The sequence below is a fragment of the Micropterus salmoides genome, unplaced genomic scaffold, assembly GCF_014851395.1.
Source record: "Micropterus salmoides isolate LMB-PRFRI ecotype aquatic unplaced genomic scaffold, ASM1485139v1 Ms_hic_scaffold_2, whole genome shotgun sequence".
Lineage (NCBI taxonomy): Eukaryota > Metazoa > Chordata > Actinopteri > Centrarchiformes > Centrarchidae > Micropterus > Micropterus salmoides.
In genome coordinates this window covers 5565134-5586039 of record NW_024041150.1, presented here as the reverse complement: position 1 = coordinate 5586039, position 20906 = coordinate 5565134, and the positions used below count along the sequence as shown (strand labels likewise).

General features: G+C 39.6%; 1 protein-coding gene and 2 long non-coding RNA genes across 3 annotated transcripts; 1 reads left to right on the top strand and 2 right to left on the bottom strand.

Moving 5' to 3' along the window:
* Positions 1 to 873: 873 nt before the first annotated feature.
* zgc:64201 (prolyl-tRNA synthetase associated domain-containing protein 1) lies at positions 874 to 8210 on the top strand. Its single transcript, XM_038731226.1, has 4 exons — positions 874 to 954; positions 3353 to 3478; positions 3594 to 3683; positions 7329 to 8210. The coding sequence occupies exons 1-4, from the start codon at positions 874 to 876 to the stop codon at positions 7539 to 7541; spliced, it is 510 nt and encodes a 169-aa protein (XP_038587154.1). The 3' UTR covers positions 7542 to 8210.
* Positions 8211 to 12564: 4354 nt separating this feature from the next.
* Positions 12565 to 13620, bottom strand: LOC119912179. Its single transcript, XR_005446080.1, has 2 exons — positions 13445 to 13620; positions 12565 to 12972 (listed from the first exon to the last, which is right to left on the bottom strand). It is a non-coding gene; the product is annotated as an uncharacterized LOC119912179 (long non-coding RNA).
* Positions 13621 to 13844: 224 nt separating this feature from the next.
* On the bottom strand, positions 13845 to 16870 carry LOC119912178. Its single transcript, XR_005446079.1, has 3 exons — positions 16763 to 16870; positions 15308 to 15451; positions 13845 to 14280 (listed from the first exon to the last, which is right to left on the bottom strand). It is a non-coding gene; the product is annotated as an uncharacterized LOC119912178 (long non-coding RNA).
* Positions 16871 to 20906: the final 4036 nt, after the last annotated feature.

Genomic DNA, 20906 nt, shown 5'->3' with positions numbered 1-20906 from the left:
TCTTGATGATTACAGCTTATAGCTCATGAAAATCAAAAATCCATATCTTAAAATATTAGAATATTAGAATTAAGAATGTATAATTCAGAAATATCAACCTGAGAAGAGCCTTTAATCTCTCAGTCTAGTTCAGTACACACAACCACAATCATGGATAAGACATCTGACTTAACAGTTGTCCAGTAGACAACTAATAATTTAATCAAGATTAAAACAAGAAAAGGTCTGAAATATTTCACTTTATGTGTAATGAATCTAGAATTATTTAAATTACAGGGGAGGGGAAACATTTCTACTATAGCCTAATGGTCTGAGATGCACCTGTGAATATATATAATTAGGTGTGTATGTTATTTTTTTAGTTTCTGAGTTTTATATTTAGTCGACTGCCTATTTTGTTTTATTTATATTATATGATTTTAAATAATACTTTATTTGAATGGTTGTTATTTTGGACTAGCAACCACTTTGTGGAAGCTAATGGGGATTTAATTTAAGAATAAAGAATAAAGTGTTGGATTAGTACTTGTACTGACGTAAAGGATATGATAGTTGTTTGAGTCCAGCTTGTTCTGTTTTTCAGGGGTCAAAAAAATCCACCTATCAGTCTGTAAGAAGCAGAACCCCCAGTTATTTGATTTCCATTTTCATTAATTAATTTATGTCTATCTTTATTTATTTGTCCATTGACTGAAAACTAAAAAAACTCAGTGACGCTGAGGAGTAGATCCAGTCCAACAGATGGCAGCACTGCATCAGATGTCAGCTGCTGTGAACCTCAGTGCAGAAGAAGAAGAGTCTCCTGCATACAGCTGTTTCTGTCCACCTCTGTTTCTGGTTTCTGTTTGATTTTTAAAAAAATATTTAGTGAAGATGTCAGAAGACCTGCGGGCAGAGCTGGAGAAATGTCTGGAGACGTTAAACATCCAGACGACCTGCGTGGAGCACCCGCCGGTAAAACCGATTATCTGTCTATAATCAGTCAATGAATCAGTCCAAACTTTTCATCGGAAACATTTTGATCGCTTTAAAGCAAAATAACATGTATGAATGAAGTTGTTGTAGCTGGCAGAGGAATACAATGCTGGAATATTAGACACTAACTGTATCGAGAACACAACACCGTTGAATCCCATAAGGAAACCACACAATTTTAAGTTTCTTTACTTATTGTAAACTGTTGATAAACACCAATTTTTAGAGACACTAAGTTACATGAATCGCTATAATTCACACTTCTATTCGGCTTTATCTAATAATAAGCCAGAGTGGCACTTATTGTAGTAAAGTTTTAACTTTGGGAATAGAGATTGAGAGACGTGAACGCATTAAATAGTTATAAATTGAAGTACAGGAGAGTTACATTGCCCATTACTTGTGTGCCGAATTTACCATCAGATCAATCGAAACTGAAATCATTTGAGGATTTGTTCGCTCCTGTCATGTAGTTGTGTGGAGGATTTAGGTAACCTAAAAAACGACAGGTTTTTGAACGGAGTCTGGGATGCTGCGACACTCCCTAAACTTTAAACGTCGCCTACCAGCTGTATACTTTATTCTGAAGTACAAACGTTAATTATTCCTAAACCTCCTTACCTTTCCAAAGTTTTTAAAATGCACAATTTATATATTTGTTAAACTGATTGGTTACATACTTACATAACGTAGAAACCTTTCCACTAATGGAGCGTGTTTGTGCAATCCTGAATTTCAGGTCCTTAAAAACAGAAATATATAATCAGATCCACATCTACAGATGGTTTAAATATCCTGTTTGACAAGTTTCTGCAGTATGAACCCGCAGTGACCGGCAGCCACCTGCAGGGGGCGTCAACAGATAATGAATACCTGTCCTGCAGCTTCACGCTCATTGGTGGATATAAATGTTCACTAACAGTTAAAAGTGTTAGAGCCTACACCCCCACCGTTACTAGTGTGTATGTAAATATAAGCAGTTCAAGTCCAGTTAAAAACCCTTTAATGGTACAAAAGTGTGTATATATATATATATAGTATAGAGTATAGAGTCCAAATAAAGCTTCTGGAGGGTGAATTAACAGGCTGTTTCAAGGTGTTTACTGTAGAAAAGTGTTTCATTTCCTTCCACTGCTGCAGAATAACTTCAGGTCGTTAACTTGATCCCTGAAAATTGCACATCTCTGAAATTTAATTATATATTTTGCTGACCTAAATTTAGTCTTTACCTGCTGTGGTTTTTCTGCAGCAGTTAAAAATCTTACAAAACTTTGCACAAAATTCAAATGTAGTGTGGTAAAAATGTTAGATATGTCATGAACAGACTTGCAGAAAAGCCTCTTGGAGCCGTTCCCTAAACCCAACATGGCCATTTTGAAATTTTTAAAAAATTTTTGGTGATTTACAGGTTCTGTATTTTAAAGAATTCCTCCTGGAGAATTGATCCGACCGACTTAAAATTTTCGCTGTAAAATCTAAAGGCATTGACGATGAGAAGTTGTGCTATCGGTGAGTTTTCGTTAAAGGGTGTGTCCGTGGGGTGGCGTCAAAAATCGCTGATTTGTAACAGGAAGTCGTTGTAACTTAAGTGTACATACTCTGTAACGAACTTTACATTTTTGATGACAGTCCCTCCCTCCACACATCTACATGCCAATTATCACTCAATATCTGAGCGCCAGTGTGTAGTCCTGATATGCCGGGACTTAACGCATAAGTAGCGGGTGTTCTCTAGCGCCACATAGGGGACACAGGAAGAGATGTACGTGAGGCATCCAGAGCACATTAAAAATTCAGAGCTGTGTCGACATTTTGCGACTCCCAACAACCCCCGACACGTGTCACAGTGCAAGGGCCCGTGCACTGCTGCTTACAGCTTTAATTATATATCTATGTAAGTTTGGATGCAGTTAAGGATTTCTAGTCTATAATTAACGTTTGCCTGAAAGGAAAAGGGACTTAAGTCCTGCTACAGTCACAGGTTGAGATTGATCGTTTGTTTAGATCAGTTCTTGTTGCTGTTTAGGATTTCATGTTTTAATATTTAACTTTACTCCTCATAAAGAACACGCTGTGTGCATTTCCTCCTCTGCCCAGCCAACTAAATAAAAATGTTAGTCGTTTAACTGCATATTCAGGTTTAACATGTTCATCTATCATTTCGTGACAGCTCTAGAGAGTTTACCTTGTTGCACATCAGGTGTGTCAGAAGTTCCTGCTGCTGTTTCCTGTATCTGCTGTTGCTATTTCTGAAAATGAGGTTTATATTTGTGTAGCTTCTAACTGTGACCGGGCAGCTGCAGAACTTCAGCAACAGAGACAAAAGGTCACACTCACAGTTGTGATAAAATCAGTTCCTCACCTCCCCCCCCTGCAGGTGTTCACGGTGGAGGAGATGATGCCTCACCTGCAGGAAGTGAGCGGAGCCGTCACTAAGAACCTCTTCCTGAAGGACAAGAAGAAGAAAGGCCTGTGGCTGGTGTCTGCTCGCCACGACCGCCAGGTCAGCTCACATCGTCCCAGGAGTATCTCATCCATCTGACAGCGCTCTGAACAGTCCTGCATCTTGAATGCATCGCCTCCATCCTCATCCCACAATCCTCTCTGCTCCTCTACAGGTGAACCTCAACGACCTCGCCAAGAAGCTCGGCGTCGGCAGCGGCAACCTGCGCTTCGCAGATGAGGCGGCCATGTTGGAGAAACTCAAGGTGGGAAAACACAACAACCAAAAACAGACGAGCTCTGAGCCTTAATGACGTCACCTCGTTGTGTCCTTTTCTTCTTCTGCGGTGGTTTAAAGGCAGCAACTGTAGAACCAGCTCCACCAGCTGTTATCAGCCAATGAGCTCGAGTTCTCACAGCAGCAGGTCAGGCTTTATTTTCATGACTCAATGAAAATCTGACTAACATCACCCTGCCTCCCATCACTTTGCTTTACTTCCTTTCAAACTACTCTTCATTCCTGTTTCTTCGATATATTAGTAGTAATACTACAAAGTAGAAAAACTCAAGTAAAGTCAAGTCAGTTTTATTTATAAAGCCCAATATCACAATCTGCCTCAGGACGTTTTACGGTCTGTACAGCACACGACACGTTCTGCTTAGAGTTTAAATGTTAGAAAGCTGAGGAAGGGTCCCTCTCAGTCGCGTGTACAGACGTGGATCAGTCATAGATCAGTTAAGACGACAGTGTAAGGGCGTGTTCACAGCTAAAGGTCCGGTTCCTGAATTGAACCAATGGAAGGATGATGCATTGTTTAAATTTTCCAGCTCCGGTTTGCGTTCACAAAAACTCAAATGGTCCATAAAGTGTAAACGAAAGACGTGTGATGGAAATGCCATTCGATTGTTGGCCACGCAGTTTCTACTACTACAAAGTTCTGCCTGGATATCATCATGGAGCGCCGTCACGGTCCGAAGCGCACACCAGCAGACTTTAGCGGGTCACGCGTACGAACGTGTCGTCTCGGGTATTAAAACATTTAATAAAGCAGGAATTTTGAAGGAGAAACTCTGCAGATCTTCTACTTTGCATTTGTTGCAAACATGCCAAAAACAAAGTTAGACCATTGAAAAGGCCAGCAGCTTATGTTTACATGTATCTCCTTAAATTAACATCGTACATAAATAAAAAAGGTCAATAAGCTGCCGAGAATAAATATGACATTATAATAATTTGCCAATTATTAATATATATTAAGTATTTGTTGTTGTTATTTTTCATAGTATCACTTTCATATTTTTATTGTAATTTTTCAATTATCTATATTAATAATGAAAATCAAGATCTGGTGAGTGTTTGCCTTCTGCTCCACGGGAGGTTCCTGTCCTCCCTGAGCTCACCTCAGTTCACCTGTGTTACCGTCTGACAGGTGTACCGCCCATCTAACTCCCCACCTTCTGTTATTAACTGTTGCAGTACTTTTTTTATTTTATTTATTTAAAAGGGACAGTGCATATTAATAATAATTAATGGACATCTTAGCGTCTGTAGTCCCTCGGCAAGTACAAGGTAACACAGCTAAACAATTAAACACAATTTAAGAGACACCACAATTTTCAACGTAATATAATCAAAGACACCACAGTTCTGTAGACAGGGTTATGTAAATTAAAGTGCCGTTCTATGAAATGAAGTACAATTTAATTATGTAAGTGCTACTCAGTGCAGTAAAGTAAACAATACAACAGTAAACAAACCCATACACGTACAGTTGTGCTCATAAGTTTGCATACCCTGGCAGAATTTTTTTAATTTTGAAAATATGACTCATCATGCAAAATAACTGTCTTTGATTCAAGGACAGTGATTGAATGAAGAAATTTCTTTTTACACAGTTGTTTTGCTGCTTTTTAAGCAATAATGATACCAGAAATAACCCAAATGGCCTTATCAAAAGTTTACATACCCTTGAATGTCTGGCCTTGTTACGGACATACAAAGTGACACACACAGGTGAAAATGGCAATTAAAGGTTATTTCCCGCACCTGTGGCTCTGTAAATTGCAATTACTGTCTGTGTATAAATAGTCCATGAGTTTATGGATGCACTGAGCAGGCTAGATACTGAGCTATGGGGAGCAGAAAAGAACTGTCAAAAGACCTGCGTAACAAGGTATTGGAACTTTGTAAAGATGGAAAAGGATATAAAAAAGATATACAAAGCTTTGCAAATGCCAGTCAGTACTGTTCAATCACTTATTAAGAAGTGGAAATTTCTTGGATCTCTCGATGCCAAGCCAAGGTCAGGTAGACCGAGAAATTTCAGCCACAGCTGGAAGAAGAATTGTTCGGGATACAAAGAAGAAAATGAGCTGCATGGTCGAGTTGTGCCAATACCACAAAATAGCCCGGTTACAATATGCCCGAAAACACCTTGACACGCCTCACAGCTTCTGGCACACTGTTATGTGGAGTGACGAGACCAAAATAGAGCTTTATGGTCACAACGATCAGCGTTATGTTTGGAGAGGGGGTCAACAAGGCCTATAGTGAACAGAATACCATCCCCACTGTGAAGCATGGTGGTGGCTCACTGATGTTTTGAGAGTGTGTGAGCTCTAAAGGCACAGGAAGTCTTGGGAAAATTGAGGGCAAGATGAATTCAGCATGTTATCAGAAAATACTGGCAGACAATTTGCATTATTCTGCACAGAAGCTGCGCATGGGGCGCTCTTGGACTTTCCAGCATGATAATGACCCTAAGCACAAGGCCAAGTTGACCCTCCAGTGGTTACAGCAGAAGAAGGTGAAGGTTCTGGAGTGGCCATCACAGTCTTTGAAGATTTTTAAGGCTTGTTTGAAAAGTGACTATTGGTTTGAGTGTTGTGGCATTTATAAGTGACCAGTTTGTAAAACAGTATTCAATATGAGAAAAGATCATTGAATGAAGAAACTTTCTGGCTGCATTGCCTGAGAGTGATGGTCTGATATGTCTAAAGTTGATTTTAAAGGACTGTGTGGGATCTTGTAAAACGCCAAGGTACGTGAATTCGTTTACAATCTCTAGTTCTTCTTTCAGGAATACATTTGAGTGTGTCCTTTCAGTCGGCCGTTTAGAAAAACATCATACAAACAGTTTTTTCAAGTAGTAGAGTTCAATAGTAGACATGATTTTGTGAGATTGTGAGGCTTCTTGATCAGTTTTGGCACGTGTAAAGATTACTGTGTCGTCTGCATACAATAAGATATTTATGTTTTGGCATACTATAGGCAGACCATTGAAACATAAAGAGAACAGAATTGGTCCTAGTATGGAGCCTTGGGGGACTCCTACTGGACATTTGAGGTGAGGAGGTTTAATATTGTCGACAAAAGACAATAATAAATTTCCATTTATTTCCTTAATGTGTTTATTGAATGTACCAAACGCCAAGGCAAGCTGGCAAACAGAGGAGACCCACCTGGTGGTGGAAAATATCCTTATAAACATGAAAATATAATAAATAATTATAATACATATAATAGCCCAGTTATGTTAATTATTTAAAATTACATAATACAATAGTAGCTTCCTGCGATTGGTTTGAATGGTGTTCACACCAGAAATTAACCGCTCCAGAGTTCACATGATCCGAGACCACCTCTTCAAGGCGGACCAGAGTTCGAGTCCAGCGATCATACCAACCCAAACGAAACCCAAAACCAAGGGGTTAAACGCTCCAGGGTTCAGTTCACCTGGACTAATCAAGGCTGGTGTGAACGCACCCTAAGACATAAGAGAAGAGGAGGACAGGTGAGCAGCTGACTTTATATGCTGCTGGGTAGTTTGGGGGTTTCCCCCCGGGGATCAATAAAGTTTATCTAACTTTTCTTTGTATTCACATATTTTCCTCCGCCCGTGTCCTCTCAGGTGGGTCAGGGCTGCGCGACGGCGCTCGCTCTGCTCTTCGATAAGGACCAGAGTGTGAAGTTCGTCCTGGACCGGGACCTGGTGGAGGGAGGCCACGACATGGTCTACTTCCATCCCATGACCAACGCCGCCACCACAGGGCTCCGACCAGACGACCTGCTGCGGTTCCTCAAAGCGACGGGACACGAACCCGTCCTGGAGAGCTTCGAGTAGGACTGGACGGAACCTGGACCTCAACCAGGGACGCCAACGCTGGACCCGAACAGCATGCGGGGATTAATGTGGGACAAAAAGGAACATGCAGAACGAACTTATTCTGCTTCAAAGATTTAATAAATGATCAAATGAAACGCACGGCCTTCATAAGAACATGAAGAGAAGAGACGCTGAGCTGAAACGATTTATCGATTCGTTTTCAACTGTTAAATTAATCGCCAGCTTTTTGGGTAATTGATAAATTAGTTATTTCCTGGTTTCTTTGCTCCTCTGTGACAGTAAACTGAACATATTTGGGTTTTGGGAAACACTCATTGACCTTTTTCTCCATTTTATAGATCAAACAACTAATTGATTAATCAAGAAATTCATGAACAATAAAAAACAATGGTTATTTGCAGCCCTCAGCATGCTGAACAGTTCTGATTCAAATCAGAAAGGGAACATTTTACTGGTCTGAAAACAATCATTTTTACTTTGGTAGAATTGTCAGAATTTGAAATGCTTAAGATATATTTAGAGAGGATTATTTATTTTAGTTTGTCGACCGGAAATCTGTTTGTTTCTCTCTGTTACTTTGTGGAGATCATGTCTGTTTTATTAAAGACTGTTGCTTTTACATCTTTGAGCTCCGTGAATAAATGTCTTGTCCCTGATCATTTTCATCCATCGGCTTTTTGATTGATTTCCTCCTCCTCTCCACGCACAGAGTTTTTATGGAAATCTACTTACAAGACTAGAAACTTGTCACAGTAAATGATTAATCAACCTTTCGACAAAATAATAAAGCAATATTATGTAGGATAATGTGTTTTTGTGTGATTTGGAGCCCCAGTCAGTAACTCTAATAACTTCTTGATTCACTAAATAACCGGGTATACTGTGACAAAATAAATCTACCTGCCTACACAGTTTCTTCCTGGCTTTCCGTTCTCTCCCTGTGAACGTGACAAAAGAGGAGGGAAGACTAAATCATGACTCAGCGGGGATGATATTACAGGAGAAAAGTTGATCTACAGGAGAAACAGATCTGTGAGCTGCACTGACTTACATCGTGTTAGAGGTTTATAGTTTTGACACCTGAATTCTGTTTCCCTTTACATTACTAAAAAAACATGCACACCATAAATTGGTTGCTCCAGCATTGAAAATTTCTCCAAAATCCCACAACTTTTCAACGTACTTGTACTTGAGTTAAATTACTTACCGCCACAGCTCTCAAGTCCGGTCCAACTCCAACCACTGTGACCTCGGTGCTAAACGCTTGTCCTGGGGGTGGCGCTAGAGGGCTAATCATCTCGGCCCCAAAGGTGTCCAGATAATTGTGGTTTTATTTTGAAAGGACCGCCGGAAGTGCTTGCTTGCCCCTCGGCGTCGGGTCCAGCAGAGTGTGCGGGTGAGCAGCTGATTACTGACGGTGACGCAGCGTTAAGCACAGCTGCGGGCTTACTGCGCGCGTGTGCGTGTGTTTTGCTTCCCGTATGCAAGATGATGGTGCACGTGCACGTCGCATCCATCCATCTTTCCTGCTGCTGTGAAACTGAAGCTGCTGTTTCAGATGCAGTCATGCAGAGTTTTCTCCTGTGTTGTCAGTGTTTCCTGTCAGGACGCTGCTGTTTTGTTGTTTCTGTTTCTGACTAAATGACTTCAGTGCTGCTAATGCTTACCGTCTTAAAAAATGTGTACATATGTATTTACTGTACATATGTATATGTATTTATGTATTTACTGTACATATGTTTTTATGTATTTACTGTACATATGTATATGTATTTATGTATTTACTATATGTATTTACTGTACATATGTATATGTATTTATGTTTTTACTGTACATATGTATATGTATTTATGTATTTACTGTACATATGTTTTTATGTATTTACTGTACATATGTATATGTATTTATGTATTTACTATACATATACATATGTATTTACTGTACATATGTATTTATGTATTTACTGTACATATGTATATGTATTTATGTATTTACTGTACATATGTATTTATGTATTTACTATACATATACATATGTATTTACTGTAAATATGTATTTACTGTACATATGTATATGTATATATGTATTTACTGTACATATGTATATGTATTTACTGTACATATGTATATGTATTTATGTATGTACTGTACATATGTATTTATGTTTTACTATACATATACATATGTATTTACTGTAAATATGTATTTACTGTACATATGTATATGTATATATGTATTTACTGTACATATGTATATGTATTTTCTGTACATATGTATTTACTGTACATATATTTGTATTTACTGTAAATATACGTATTTACTGTACATATGTATGGCACATTTCAACAACAAGGTAATTCAAAGTGCTTTACATAAAACATAAAAGCAACAGGGAAATATAAAAAACACATGTATTTATTGTACATATGTTTACTATAGTATGGAAAGGATTAAGCTATGGTCAAATAAAACTACACTTTTATATATTTATTGTTTATATTTTTTGATAAACATTTTTATATTGCAGACTTTTTAAATTGGGTATTTTTTATAATATTAATTTGTTTGATTATGTTCATGTTACGGATTCTAAATAAAACTATTATGTAGGCCTACACACATACAAGTTAAAAAGTATTTGTGTGTTCAATCAACACACACACACACACACACATATATCTACATGTATATATTTTATTTCTTATACTTTTAACATGTTTGTCATAAGTCCAGTGCAATACTGAGTCACTGGAGTACTATTTGAGGTTTGTTTTTTTTTAAAAGTTATTGAATTTAAAAAATGTGAAATGTTGTCTTGAAAATAACTCACAAGCATCCAAGCGCTCTCTCTGTCTCTCTCTCTGTGAAGCTCTCTCTGTCTCTCTCTGCATTTCTAATGAGTGTCTATTGTTGTGTAAAATTAGCAAATGAATAAACCCAGTTCCCAGGCATTCTTTCACACGCTGTGTGTGTGTGTTGTACAAAGACATTTTGTTGGGAACATGCATGAAACAGAGCATTAGCTGACACTGAGCAAGGCGCTGACCTTACTTTTAAACATTATATTTAATGCCGTCGTACGAGAGTGGCAAATTCATATCTGTTCCCCAGAGTTGAGTTAAATAAAACAATGAGAGATCAAACGTCCTGCGAACAGACAGTCGCATGATGATCGATCCCCACAGCAGCCTGCAGAGCCAAGTCCCATATCAGGCTCTGTCGTCTGCGAAGTCCTGCTTTCAAGACTGAAACTCACCTGCATATGCTATCCAGCAGCCAGCAGGGGGCGACTCCACTGGCTGCAGAAAGAAGTGTGGTTGTATAGAAGTCTATGAGAAAATGTTTCTACTTGTCATCTGATTTATTACCTCAGTAAACACTTTCCTGATGAGTTTATGGTCTCAGTTATTAGTTTCAAGTCTCAGACCTCTGACCTTTCTATGGTGATACAGGGGGGAGAGAGAGAGAGAGAGAGCAGCTTCTTCTGTGTTTACTGTCCTCTCTCTCTCTCTCTCTCTCTCTCTCCAGTCTCTCGCCCCTTGCTGTCTGGTTGCTATGGGAGACAGCCAGAAATAAACTCATTAGAGGTGAGTGTGTGCGCGATCATCTGTAATTTGTTTTTCTGCTGTTTTTAGTGTCACAGTCTGCTGAGTGGACACAGTACCATATAGCAATAACACAGTACTACACAGTACTACACAGAAGTACTACACATAGCAGTATAGCTAGTACTATAACAGCTGTTGCAGAACTGTGTAGTACTGTTGCAGTTTGTGTAGTTTTAAGGAAAAGATTTGTCGTGATCAGCTCCTCAGAGGATGAACCCTTTAGATTTCATGATTGCTCCTGTAGCGCCACCCTCAGGAAACACTTTAGATTTTTAGCTTCACTGCTGGTGAGAAATATTTTAAAGCTGCAAGGTGCATTGGACGGGCCCTCGCGGCGTGATGCATGTGGTGCAGTTGGTGCTGGAGGTCGTCAACCCGCTTCTGAATTACCATGCCTTTTGGACCCCTCGCAAAGGAGTTAAACGTCACTTCTTGTTTCCCCTAGGTGGCGCTAGAGAACACCCACTAATTACATGTTGTGTACCAGAACATGGAGCATACTGTAAAAATTTCACACAGAGCTTACTTCCTGTTGCCATTAGGTGGTGCTATGTCTATGAGTAAATATTGGTAAAAGGATGTCTTGAGGGTGGGACACTTATCAAACAGATGGAACAGATTTCACAGCAAAAAATAGATTTTTGACGCCACGCCACGGACACACCCTTTGACAATAGACAATTTAGATAGCACGGCTAAAATTTTATGTTGATCTGATTAATTCTCTGGGAGGAGTCTGTGAAATTATGGAACGTGTAAATTGGCAAAAATGATAATTAAATTCAAAATGGCCGACTTTCTGTGGGGTTTAGGGCATCGCTGAGCCCTGAAAGAAGAGCCACAAAGATTTCTTGCATCTAGGTGAAACGTGGCGCAAGGGCTGCTTCGTTTAAGGGTCAATTCCTGTTGCCAGCAGGTGGCACTACAACTTTGAGTAAATATTGATATGTGGTTGTCTTTGGTGCGGGAATGTTCTCAAACGTGTGAAGTGTGGTACAGATGTGAGCATGTTCACTGAGTTCATAACAACTTCCTGTTTCACGGCGAATCATGGATTTTTGATGCCACGCCACAGATACGCCATTTGATGAAAACTCACAGATAGCGCAACTTTTCATCTTCATTGCCTTTAGACTGCACAACGAAAATTTGAAGTCAATTGGATTAATTATCTAAGAGGAGTTTGTTAAAGTATGGAGCCTGTAAATTGCAATAAAATGACTAATAAATCCAAAATGGCTGACTTCCTGTTGGGTTTAGGGCATTTCTCCCAGAGGCTTTTTTGTAGGTCTGGACATGATATATGTGCCACAGAAATTTCGTACATGTATGTGAAACGTGTCCCGGGGGCTTTAGGGGGCGCTAGCGACCCATTTTGCTACACCCATGCATGAAAACACTATGACGTGCAAATTTGCTTTTTTGTAAGTTTTCGAGCATGTTAAGACTGACAAAAATGCTCTTTATTGGCAGAAGAAAGAAAGAAAGAAAGAAAGAAAAAGAAATCCTTCAGTTTCAAAAAGATCCTCGCTTGTTTCATGTTTCAATAATACGAATCCTGCAGTCTGAAGGAGATTCAGATATTTAGTTTCAGCCTGACTGCAGTTGTGTTTGTTCCTCTTCCTGCCGGCGATCCGTCTCCAGTATACAATTAACAAGAATATAATCCTCGTCTGTTTTCTACATCTGCATAATTCAGTAATTGGTTGGTTCATCCTGCGTGTGTGTGTGTGTTTACAGCCCGGCAGGGTTTGTAGAATAATATCGTGGTTCACATTCAGCTGCGGGAGAAACACTCAGCCTCATTAGATCCAGATAACTCTGCAAAAGAAAGGAAAGTTTTATCGTCATGTGACGCTCTGCAGGGAGACGGCCAGTCCAGAGGTCGGAGGTGCTGCAGATTTTAACCTGTTACTGTGAGTTTCAACAGTCTGGTCGCTTACTGTCACCACACATGGACATAAAGGAGAGTCAGCAGCTGACAGTTGCATGAGACTTTGTAGATTCACAACGATACACTAAGACAGAAATATGTAGACACATCTTTTCATCAGATTTATAAAGCAGATTCACTTTAAAAAAAGTAAAGTAGCAGTGGTACAGAAAATTAATGATGGTACTGATACTTGTACTCTTGTATTTTCCAAACACCCGTCTCCTGAGTGAAAGTCCGGTTTCTGACTCATCCATCCTTGCACTCCAACCACCTCCTTACTCTGACTTTTCTGTTACTTAAAGTACTTTTAGCGTTGAACAGTGATGCTAAAGGGCGTCCCCCAGTGCGTTGACCTACCATGTGAATGGCGCCATGCGTGTTGGTAACAGACACCGAAAGACGTGACACAGCGAAGCGATTTCATGTTCTGGGAAGGAGAAAGGGCTGGATATTCAGTTCCACAAATAAATTACAAAAGAACAATTAATTTCATACAGTTCATTAAATAAAGTAAATAAAACAGTAAATGTGTGTTTGTGTGTGTGTGTGTGTTAAAAAATTAAATATTAAAAATGTAAATAAATAAATAAAACACTAAATGTGTGTGTTAAAAAAATTAAAATTAAACATTAAAAATGTAAATAAATAAATAAAACACTAAATGTGTGTGTGTTAAAAAATAAAATTAAATATTAAAAATGTAAATAAATAAATAAAACAGTAAACGTGTGTTTGTGTGAGTCTGTGTTAAAAAATAAAAATTAAATATTAAAAATGTAAATAAATAAATAAAACAGTAAATGTGAATTACTGTTCGAGGATCATCCCAATATGTGATCAGTGATTAATTAAAAGAGCTCATGTTGAAACAGACTTCACAAAGTGCTTCACAGCTGACAATAAAAGAAAAAGATCATTTAAGGGGAAATAACTGCACAAAGAAAAAGAAAAAGAACGCTAATTAATTCATTTAACTTAAAGCGGCTCTAATCAATGTTCTATAATAGCAGAGAGGCTGAATCTGAGCGGGGAGCTTTGTACAGATCCTGCAGCACGTCTGCACACGCTCAGTGAAGCGGTGGCGGCCTCCTGCCGTGAGGCGTCTGCTGGGTTTTAATGGGACTCTTTCATGTCGGCTGGTTTCTAAATTGGTTCTGTGTTGCTGTTTTGGAGCAGAAGCTGGAGACTTTGTTCTGTAAAAGAAAAAGACACTCGTCTGATTACAAACTGTAGTTCAGCGGCGAACTCGGCAAAACCTTTCTGAATCTATCATTATTCACAAATACTGTCTCGATCAGCTGATTCATGATTTGGTCAGAATAGTGAAGATGTCTGCAAAACAAAACATTTGAAGACTTTACCTGAAAACCAAATGTTTGGCTTTATTATGGCTTTAATGATTATTAATTATCACTGTAGTTTTTACAGGACTGGAGGAACTTAAATGGGAACTTGGTTCTTTGGAATGAACCTTACGAGTACAAGCCTCTTCAACATGTTCCACCAAAATGTTTTATAGTAATAACAATAAACTTTATTTCTAAAGTGCTTCACAAAAGCCTGAGAGAGAGATGACATCACATCCCACAGCAAGTGATAAAATACATGAGAGCTAAATAAAATAAATAAAAATAGAAATTACATTAACTACGCAGGGTATAAGAGAAGATGAAACAAGAATAAAATCAGTAAAATAAACAGGCAGCTCGGATAAAATCAGGAAATGCTTTCTGGTAAAAGTGCGTTTTTAAAAGAGACTTAAAAGAAGACAAAAACTCTGAGAGCCTAATTTCCTCAGCCTGGACCTGGGAGCTCAAACTACGTAAAGGTTCATAAGGAGTTAAAGGATCTAAAATCTGGTGCCAGGCCATGGAGAGCCATAAAAGTAATCAATTTTAAAGCAGACATGGAGCCAGTGTAAAGAGATTAATACAGGTGTGACCTGACCGGACCTCTGGTTAAAAAGAGCACTGCTTACACACACATCACAAATACTCTCACATTTCACAAACGCTGGTTGCTCATATATCACAGAACCATTTGCGAGTTCTCCTGCATGTTCAGGGGCTCTTTGACTCCCAGTCAAGTTTCTTTTTGTCCCAATCCTGATCCATTTAATATTGAGCATCTGTCAGAGCCGAGTCTGATCCGAAACTTATTAATCTAAATGATCCAGCTGCCCAGCTCACACCTGTGTTTGTGTAACCCGGTATTGCTCACCGTGCAGCCACAGTCACAGTCTCTTTGTACTCCCCTGTTACTTTCAGTAACAGTTCCACATCATTGTCCGTCCATGCAAAGAAATCTCTGCTGTGGTTCTTCTCCATCGCTGTTCCTCGTTCGTCTCTAGTAGAACTTCTGCACCTGTATCATCAAAAGGCGTTTAAATAACACGCCAAGTCATTTGGTGTGGTATTCCAAAGCATTTTAGACTGCCTTGACTTCTATTGTGCAGAAACGGTGTGCTATTCATACGCCTACTGTCAAAGGTAAAATCAGCGTGTGTGGGATATAAATAAGTCCAAAAATTCACAAAACATTCATTTTTGTTATTTATTTATGTGACTATCTATCATACGGCCTTTTCCAGTCCTATATTGTAGTCCTGTGACTCCTCTATGGCAGCTTTGCATGATTCAAAGTTAAATAAATATATATATATTTTTATATTCATGTAGGCCTTCATTTCAGCCTCTGTCTGAACAAGCTGTAGATGCTCCTGTCTCTTTAAGGCCCCCCCTCTCAAAGCCCACTGTCTCATTTTTTGAAGCTTTGGCCACGTTTAACATGAACATCCAACATTATAACACTGTAGATAAAACATCAAATGTGGAACAGCATAATATGTCTCCTTTAAGTTACGTAGTTTACCATGCTACATCGTTGCTAATGTTAGCTACATAGCATTAGCTATGTTACGTTAGCTACGTTAAAGTTTAAGAAACTAGCTAGCTAACGAATCTAGCAACGACGCTAGTATTTTACTTTACTGCTAACCTTAACCATAAATAATTATATATGCATGTCTACCGGGTTAGCTGCGCAGATAGGGTTAACCTCCTTTGTGTTGCTTAGGTCTATGGGGACTATGCTATTTATACGCCATTTGATATCAAGTTGGCAGAGTAGACAATCTGCTTCCTGTTCACCCTGCACGCTCATGCCCAATGTACGTTAACGGTAACTTCGTTTTTAGTCGTTTTAATATAGACAGAGATCAATTCTGCTCGCAGCTAAAACGCTGGAGTGGATTGAGAGTTTTAAAACAAAAACAGAGTAGTGTGGATGTACCTTAAATGCTGGCCTTCCCGCCTCACCTCAGTGTTTCTGGTTGCTAAAGGTTGCAAGTAAACTACCTTTCATTGTTTCCTTTTTCCCCTTTGGCAAGTTTTGTCCCAACTCCCTTAAAAAGATAGTGAACTCCCCTGAAAGCCACGGTATAGTTCGCACACTGCATGTATCATTTTATCTGGACTTTACATTAAAGTCCAGCTGCTGCAGATAAAAGTTCAAACCTGTTTGACATCAGTGAAACCTGAGTTGTGTCTTCAGGAAGCAAATGGACGGAAATGTGTGTGTGTGTGTGTGTGTGTTTAAAGTGAATTGTTCCTGTTACAGAAACAAAACAGAAGATAAAACCCATCAAAATAAAAGAACAAGAAATATAAACCTTACACTGCCTGTTTCTGTTGTTCTGATTTCTTCTTCTGTCCCTTTGCTGGCGTTTCACTTTGACCAACAGTGTTTCGCCATTACAGTTGAACACACTGATCTGAATCTGAGAGCTCAGTGCTATAAATGCCACTTCCCCTTTAAGAGATCCAGGAAGTGCATGGGGGTGTGTGTGGGTGGGGGCGTGGCTTTCTGGTTCAGGGGTGGTGCTTTTTGAGGAAACAGGTGTGTGTGCTGACAGGGATGATGTCATTCTCTGGCTGAGTCACCTGGGAGACGGCTGCTGAGCGTAGTGTGGACAGAGAAAGAGAGATAAAGGAGGAGGAGGAGGAAACGAGCTGCCATCATCACTCCTGTTTTTCTTCCCCGAGGAGGCGTCGGTGTGAGGAAGGAGACCCAGCCGGAGGGCAGGAGGAGGAAGAGGAGGAGGAGGAGATCATTTGAATGCTGCTGTTGGTCAAGGTGAGAGAGAGAGAGGGGAATGAATGAGAGAGAGAGGGAGAGTGTAGTTGCAGAGTAGTTCTTCTCACCAAACTCCATTCAAAAATCTGTGTATTTAAGCTCATCTCTTAACTGTAGAACTTGATTTAAGATCTCAACTCTTTAAAAGACCACGTTGGTGTGTTTGCATGCTTCAGCTCAATAACTGGCAACTGCAAGTGCAATTTTCATCCTTGCTGTTCATCCTTTCCCAAATGATCTAATCTGTTTTACACTACATGGCCGTAAGTATGTGGACACCACCATCATGTCTGTATGTTTGGAACAGCGCCGGGGTCACGACGGGAGCGTGAACATATTGTCTAAAATGTTGAATTTAAGTTAAGTGAACTCACTGCTTTCACACTGACAACTATATCAAGAGTTTCATCGCCAAACTGGCATTGAATAGGAAGATAGTTTGTTTAAATTGACGGTGATATCTGTGGAAATTTGAGGAGGAGGAACAGACAGTTAAACGGCAGACGGTCTGCAGAAGTTTGGTTTTTGTGGTCAGTTTAGCCTCCTGGTCCCTCCTGTTTTTGGTCCTGGTTCTGGATTCTCTGTTGCTGAAGGTGAAAACTCTGCTTGTTTGTGTTTTTGTTGGGAAACTGCTTTTATACTAGTTTATTTAAAGCAGTTAAATGTTTCCTTTTCCTGCTCAGCAGTGCCACCATCACTGAAAGAGGTCTCTCCCTCCGTTTCTCTGTAAGCCACGATCATTCATCGCTCATAAACGTTCTCCATCTTTTCTCTTATTGCTCTGACCTCTGACCCTGAACAACCGGGCTTGAAGCAGAGATGAAACTGTTAGCTTAGCTCAACCAAATGAGCCCAAGTCAGTCTGATTTACATGCTGGATCTTGTTAGCTAACCAGCTAGTCAGCAGTCCATCCTGTAGCCAGATGGGGTTTAGTTTAGTTAGAACAGAGTTAAAATCTACAATCCAACAATGAGGCGACCGTATTCACAAAACATCCTCAGGCTAAACGTAGCTCCTAACTTTTACCAAACACAGATTTAATCCTGGCTTTCCTCGCGGCGGTTTTATCGCTGGACTAATGTTCAAACACAACTCGCCAAAAAACATTTATTTGTTAATCGGCTCACCAATAAATCAACAAAACACCCGAGATGACAGTTTGCTCCATGGTACTTGGACACCAGCGCTGATGAATGCTTTATCTGTGGAACTGCAAACAACTCGGAGACGTCTGAACTCCTAAATAATGCTTTTTATCTATAAACATATTTTGTAATGTAAAATCTTGCAATATTAATAATAATAATAATAATAATAATAATCTTACAATATTATTAGGCTCTGATTGGCCGACGTGGCTTCACGGTTAGCGTCATATCGCTGCCTGATGGTTTGGCGTGCTCTTGGCAGCGCTTGATAGCGTGTTTTTGCGTTTTCATGTAGACAGAGGAGGAAAAACTCTTTATAAAATGCACTAGGGGTGGGAATCACCAGAGGCCCTACGATACGATATTATCATGATACACAATATTATTGTGATTTTAAACGTATTGAAACTTAATACGCCTTTTTCCAACTTCAAATTGTGTCCCCAAAGGAAAACTCTTTTTCTAGTGGACTGAAAAGGCAACTGATTTCATTATTATAGAACAAAAAACGAAACTTTTCATGTACAATTTGTACAATAAAAGATCGATACTTGACGTTTGTGTATCGATACAATATTGCCACGGAAGATATCGCGATACTATGCTGTATCTATTTTTTCCCCCACCACGTGTGGACTAGGCCTTAATCTGAAAAGTATAGCTGTCAAAATAATGTAGTGTAGTAGTACATGAGTAATGTTACTTTCCACCACTGCATTCCCTGTAGCCCAGCCATCATATCACGACCCTGAGCTCTTTATTAATCTCCTTACCAACATCTTATTATTATAGAAGAGTTAGAAATGATAATATACCAGGAGAATGATCTTTTTGACCCCTGCTCTTTAGCTGCAAATATTGTTCAAAAAGGATTAAATTACCAGATTTAATTCTTCTTTCAGTACTCAAATGACTTCAATAAATTCCCTCTGTGAAACTTGCTGATAAGGTGTTTGTCAACATTTGTCTCTAGCAGATTTTAGAGTTCCATGCATATATACAAGAATAAACATGCTGATTGGTGGAGCTTTAGAGATAATTTTAATAGCTAAAACAAAGTGTTAAAGATGTCAGTACGTTTAAAGTGGCGTTAAAGGTGTCAAGTGTGTGACAGACAAACAGCGGAGAGCAAACAGGTGACTACCAGTCTGTCAACACACACACAGTGTACTAAATGAGTCACATCTGCCCCGGGCTGTGTGTGTGGTACCATCATATGACTGGGAGAGTAAACAGGGCAGAGGCAGCACGGGGGAACGGTGAGGGTGACGTCATGCAGGAAGTGGACATAGTGAAATGAAAGCACACACACACACACTGGTAACTGTACGCAGCCTGTCACACGATAGTTTGTTTAGTGTTCAGCTGGTTCAACCACAAGTGTCTTTCAAGCCTTTTTGATGTGACTGTCACTGTGTGCGTCCACATTGTGAGCCGTGTGGTTGGTCAGTCGTTCCGCCACCAGTTTAGACAGAAATATCTCAACAATGTAGGGTCCTAAATTATTTAACAATACTATACAAGCCTTAAAGAGGCAACAAAACGTATAGACAGTCCCTGCAGGATTGAGCTGAAGAAGTCTCTGTTATTGCCGGTACAACTACAATATGAAAAGCCTACATATAAAGTTAGCATCGGCATAATATCAGTCACAACTGTCATATTTAGGCAGAATATGATAAAGTTTTGTGAGTTTCCCACTGTGAAAGTCAGACGAACACATTTGGAAACATGTTAGTTCAAAACACGTTGGTACAAACTAAGTTAATTCAAACCACGGTGGCATTTAATTTCATTTTTTTGACACTTTTATCCAAAGGGACTTACAATTGCTATACAAGTTTTGGGAAACGGTCGTACTTCAGATGTTGGTTAGTTTAACGATGCATCGTACCAGGATTGTTCAATGCTACCTTCTGTCGCTGTACGGGAAACGGACCTTCACAGACACCCTCCGGGAATCGCAGCTATTAATACAAATTCAACAAACCCCAACTTGCAGTTTTGATGTGACCAAATGTGACCTATCATCGCCGTGTTGAAGAAGATTTAAAACTAGAGACTGAGACCATAGACTCGATAGGAAAGTGTTTACCGAGGTAATAAATCTTCTATACAATCACACTTCTTTCTGCTTGGCCCCGTCCCATGTAACGAACCCTTTGTTCTAATGTGAACCTGAGGTGTTTGCTGAACTACCTGGGGTTAGTTGTTCTGTTAAAGTACACACCAAGCAGGAACCTCCAGGTCTGAAAAAGAGCCTCACACCTGCGTTCTCTCTAGCAGCCAGCAGGGGGCGACTCCACCGGCTGCAGAAAGAAGTGTGATTGTATAGAAGTCTATGAGAAAATGTTTCTACTTGTCAGCTGATTTATTCCCTCAGTAAACACTTTCCTGATGAGTTTATGGTCTCAGTCGCTAGTTTCAAGTCTTCTTCAACACAGCGTGATGTTCATTTAGTAAATTATGGTCCCATTTAGAGGAACAGAGACCAGGAAGCAGGGGAGGCTTTAGGGCGGGGCTACAAGCAGGACAG

Excerpts from the sequence above, each read along its gene's own strand:
- zgc:64201 (XM_038731226.1), top strand. The coding sequence starts at position 874 with ATGTCAGAAGACCTGCGGGCAGAGCTGGAGAAATGTCTGGAGACGTTA. Across the intron at positions 955-3,352 it reads CCTGCGTGGAGCACCCGCCG|GTGTTCACGGTGGAGGAGAT; the intron begins GTAAAACCGATT and ends CCCCCCCTGCAG. Across the intron at positions 3,684-7,328 it reads CCATGTTGGAGAAACTCAAG|GTGGGTCAGGGCTGCGCGAC; the intron begins GTGGGAAAACAC and ends GTGTCCTCTCAG.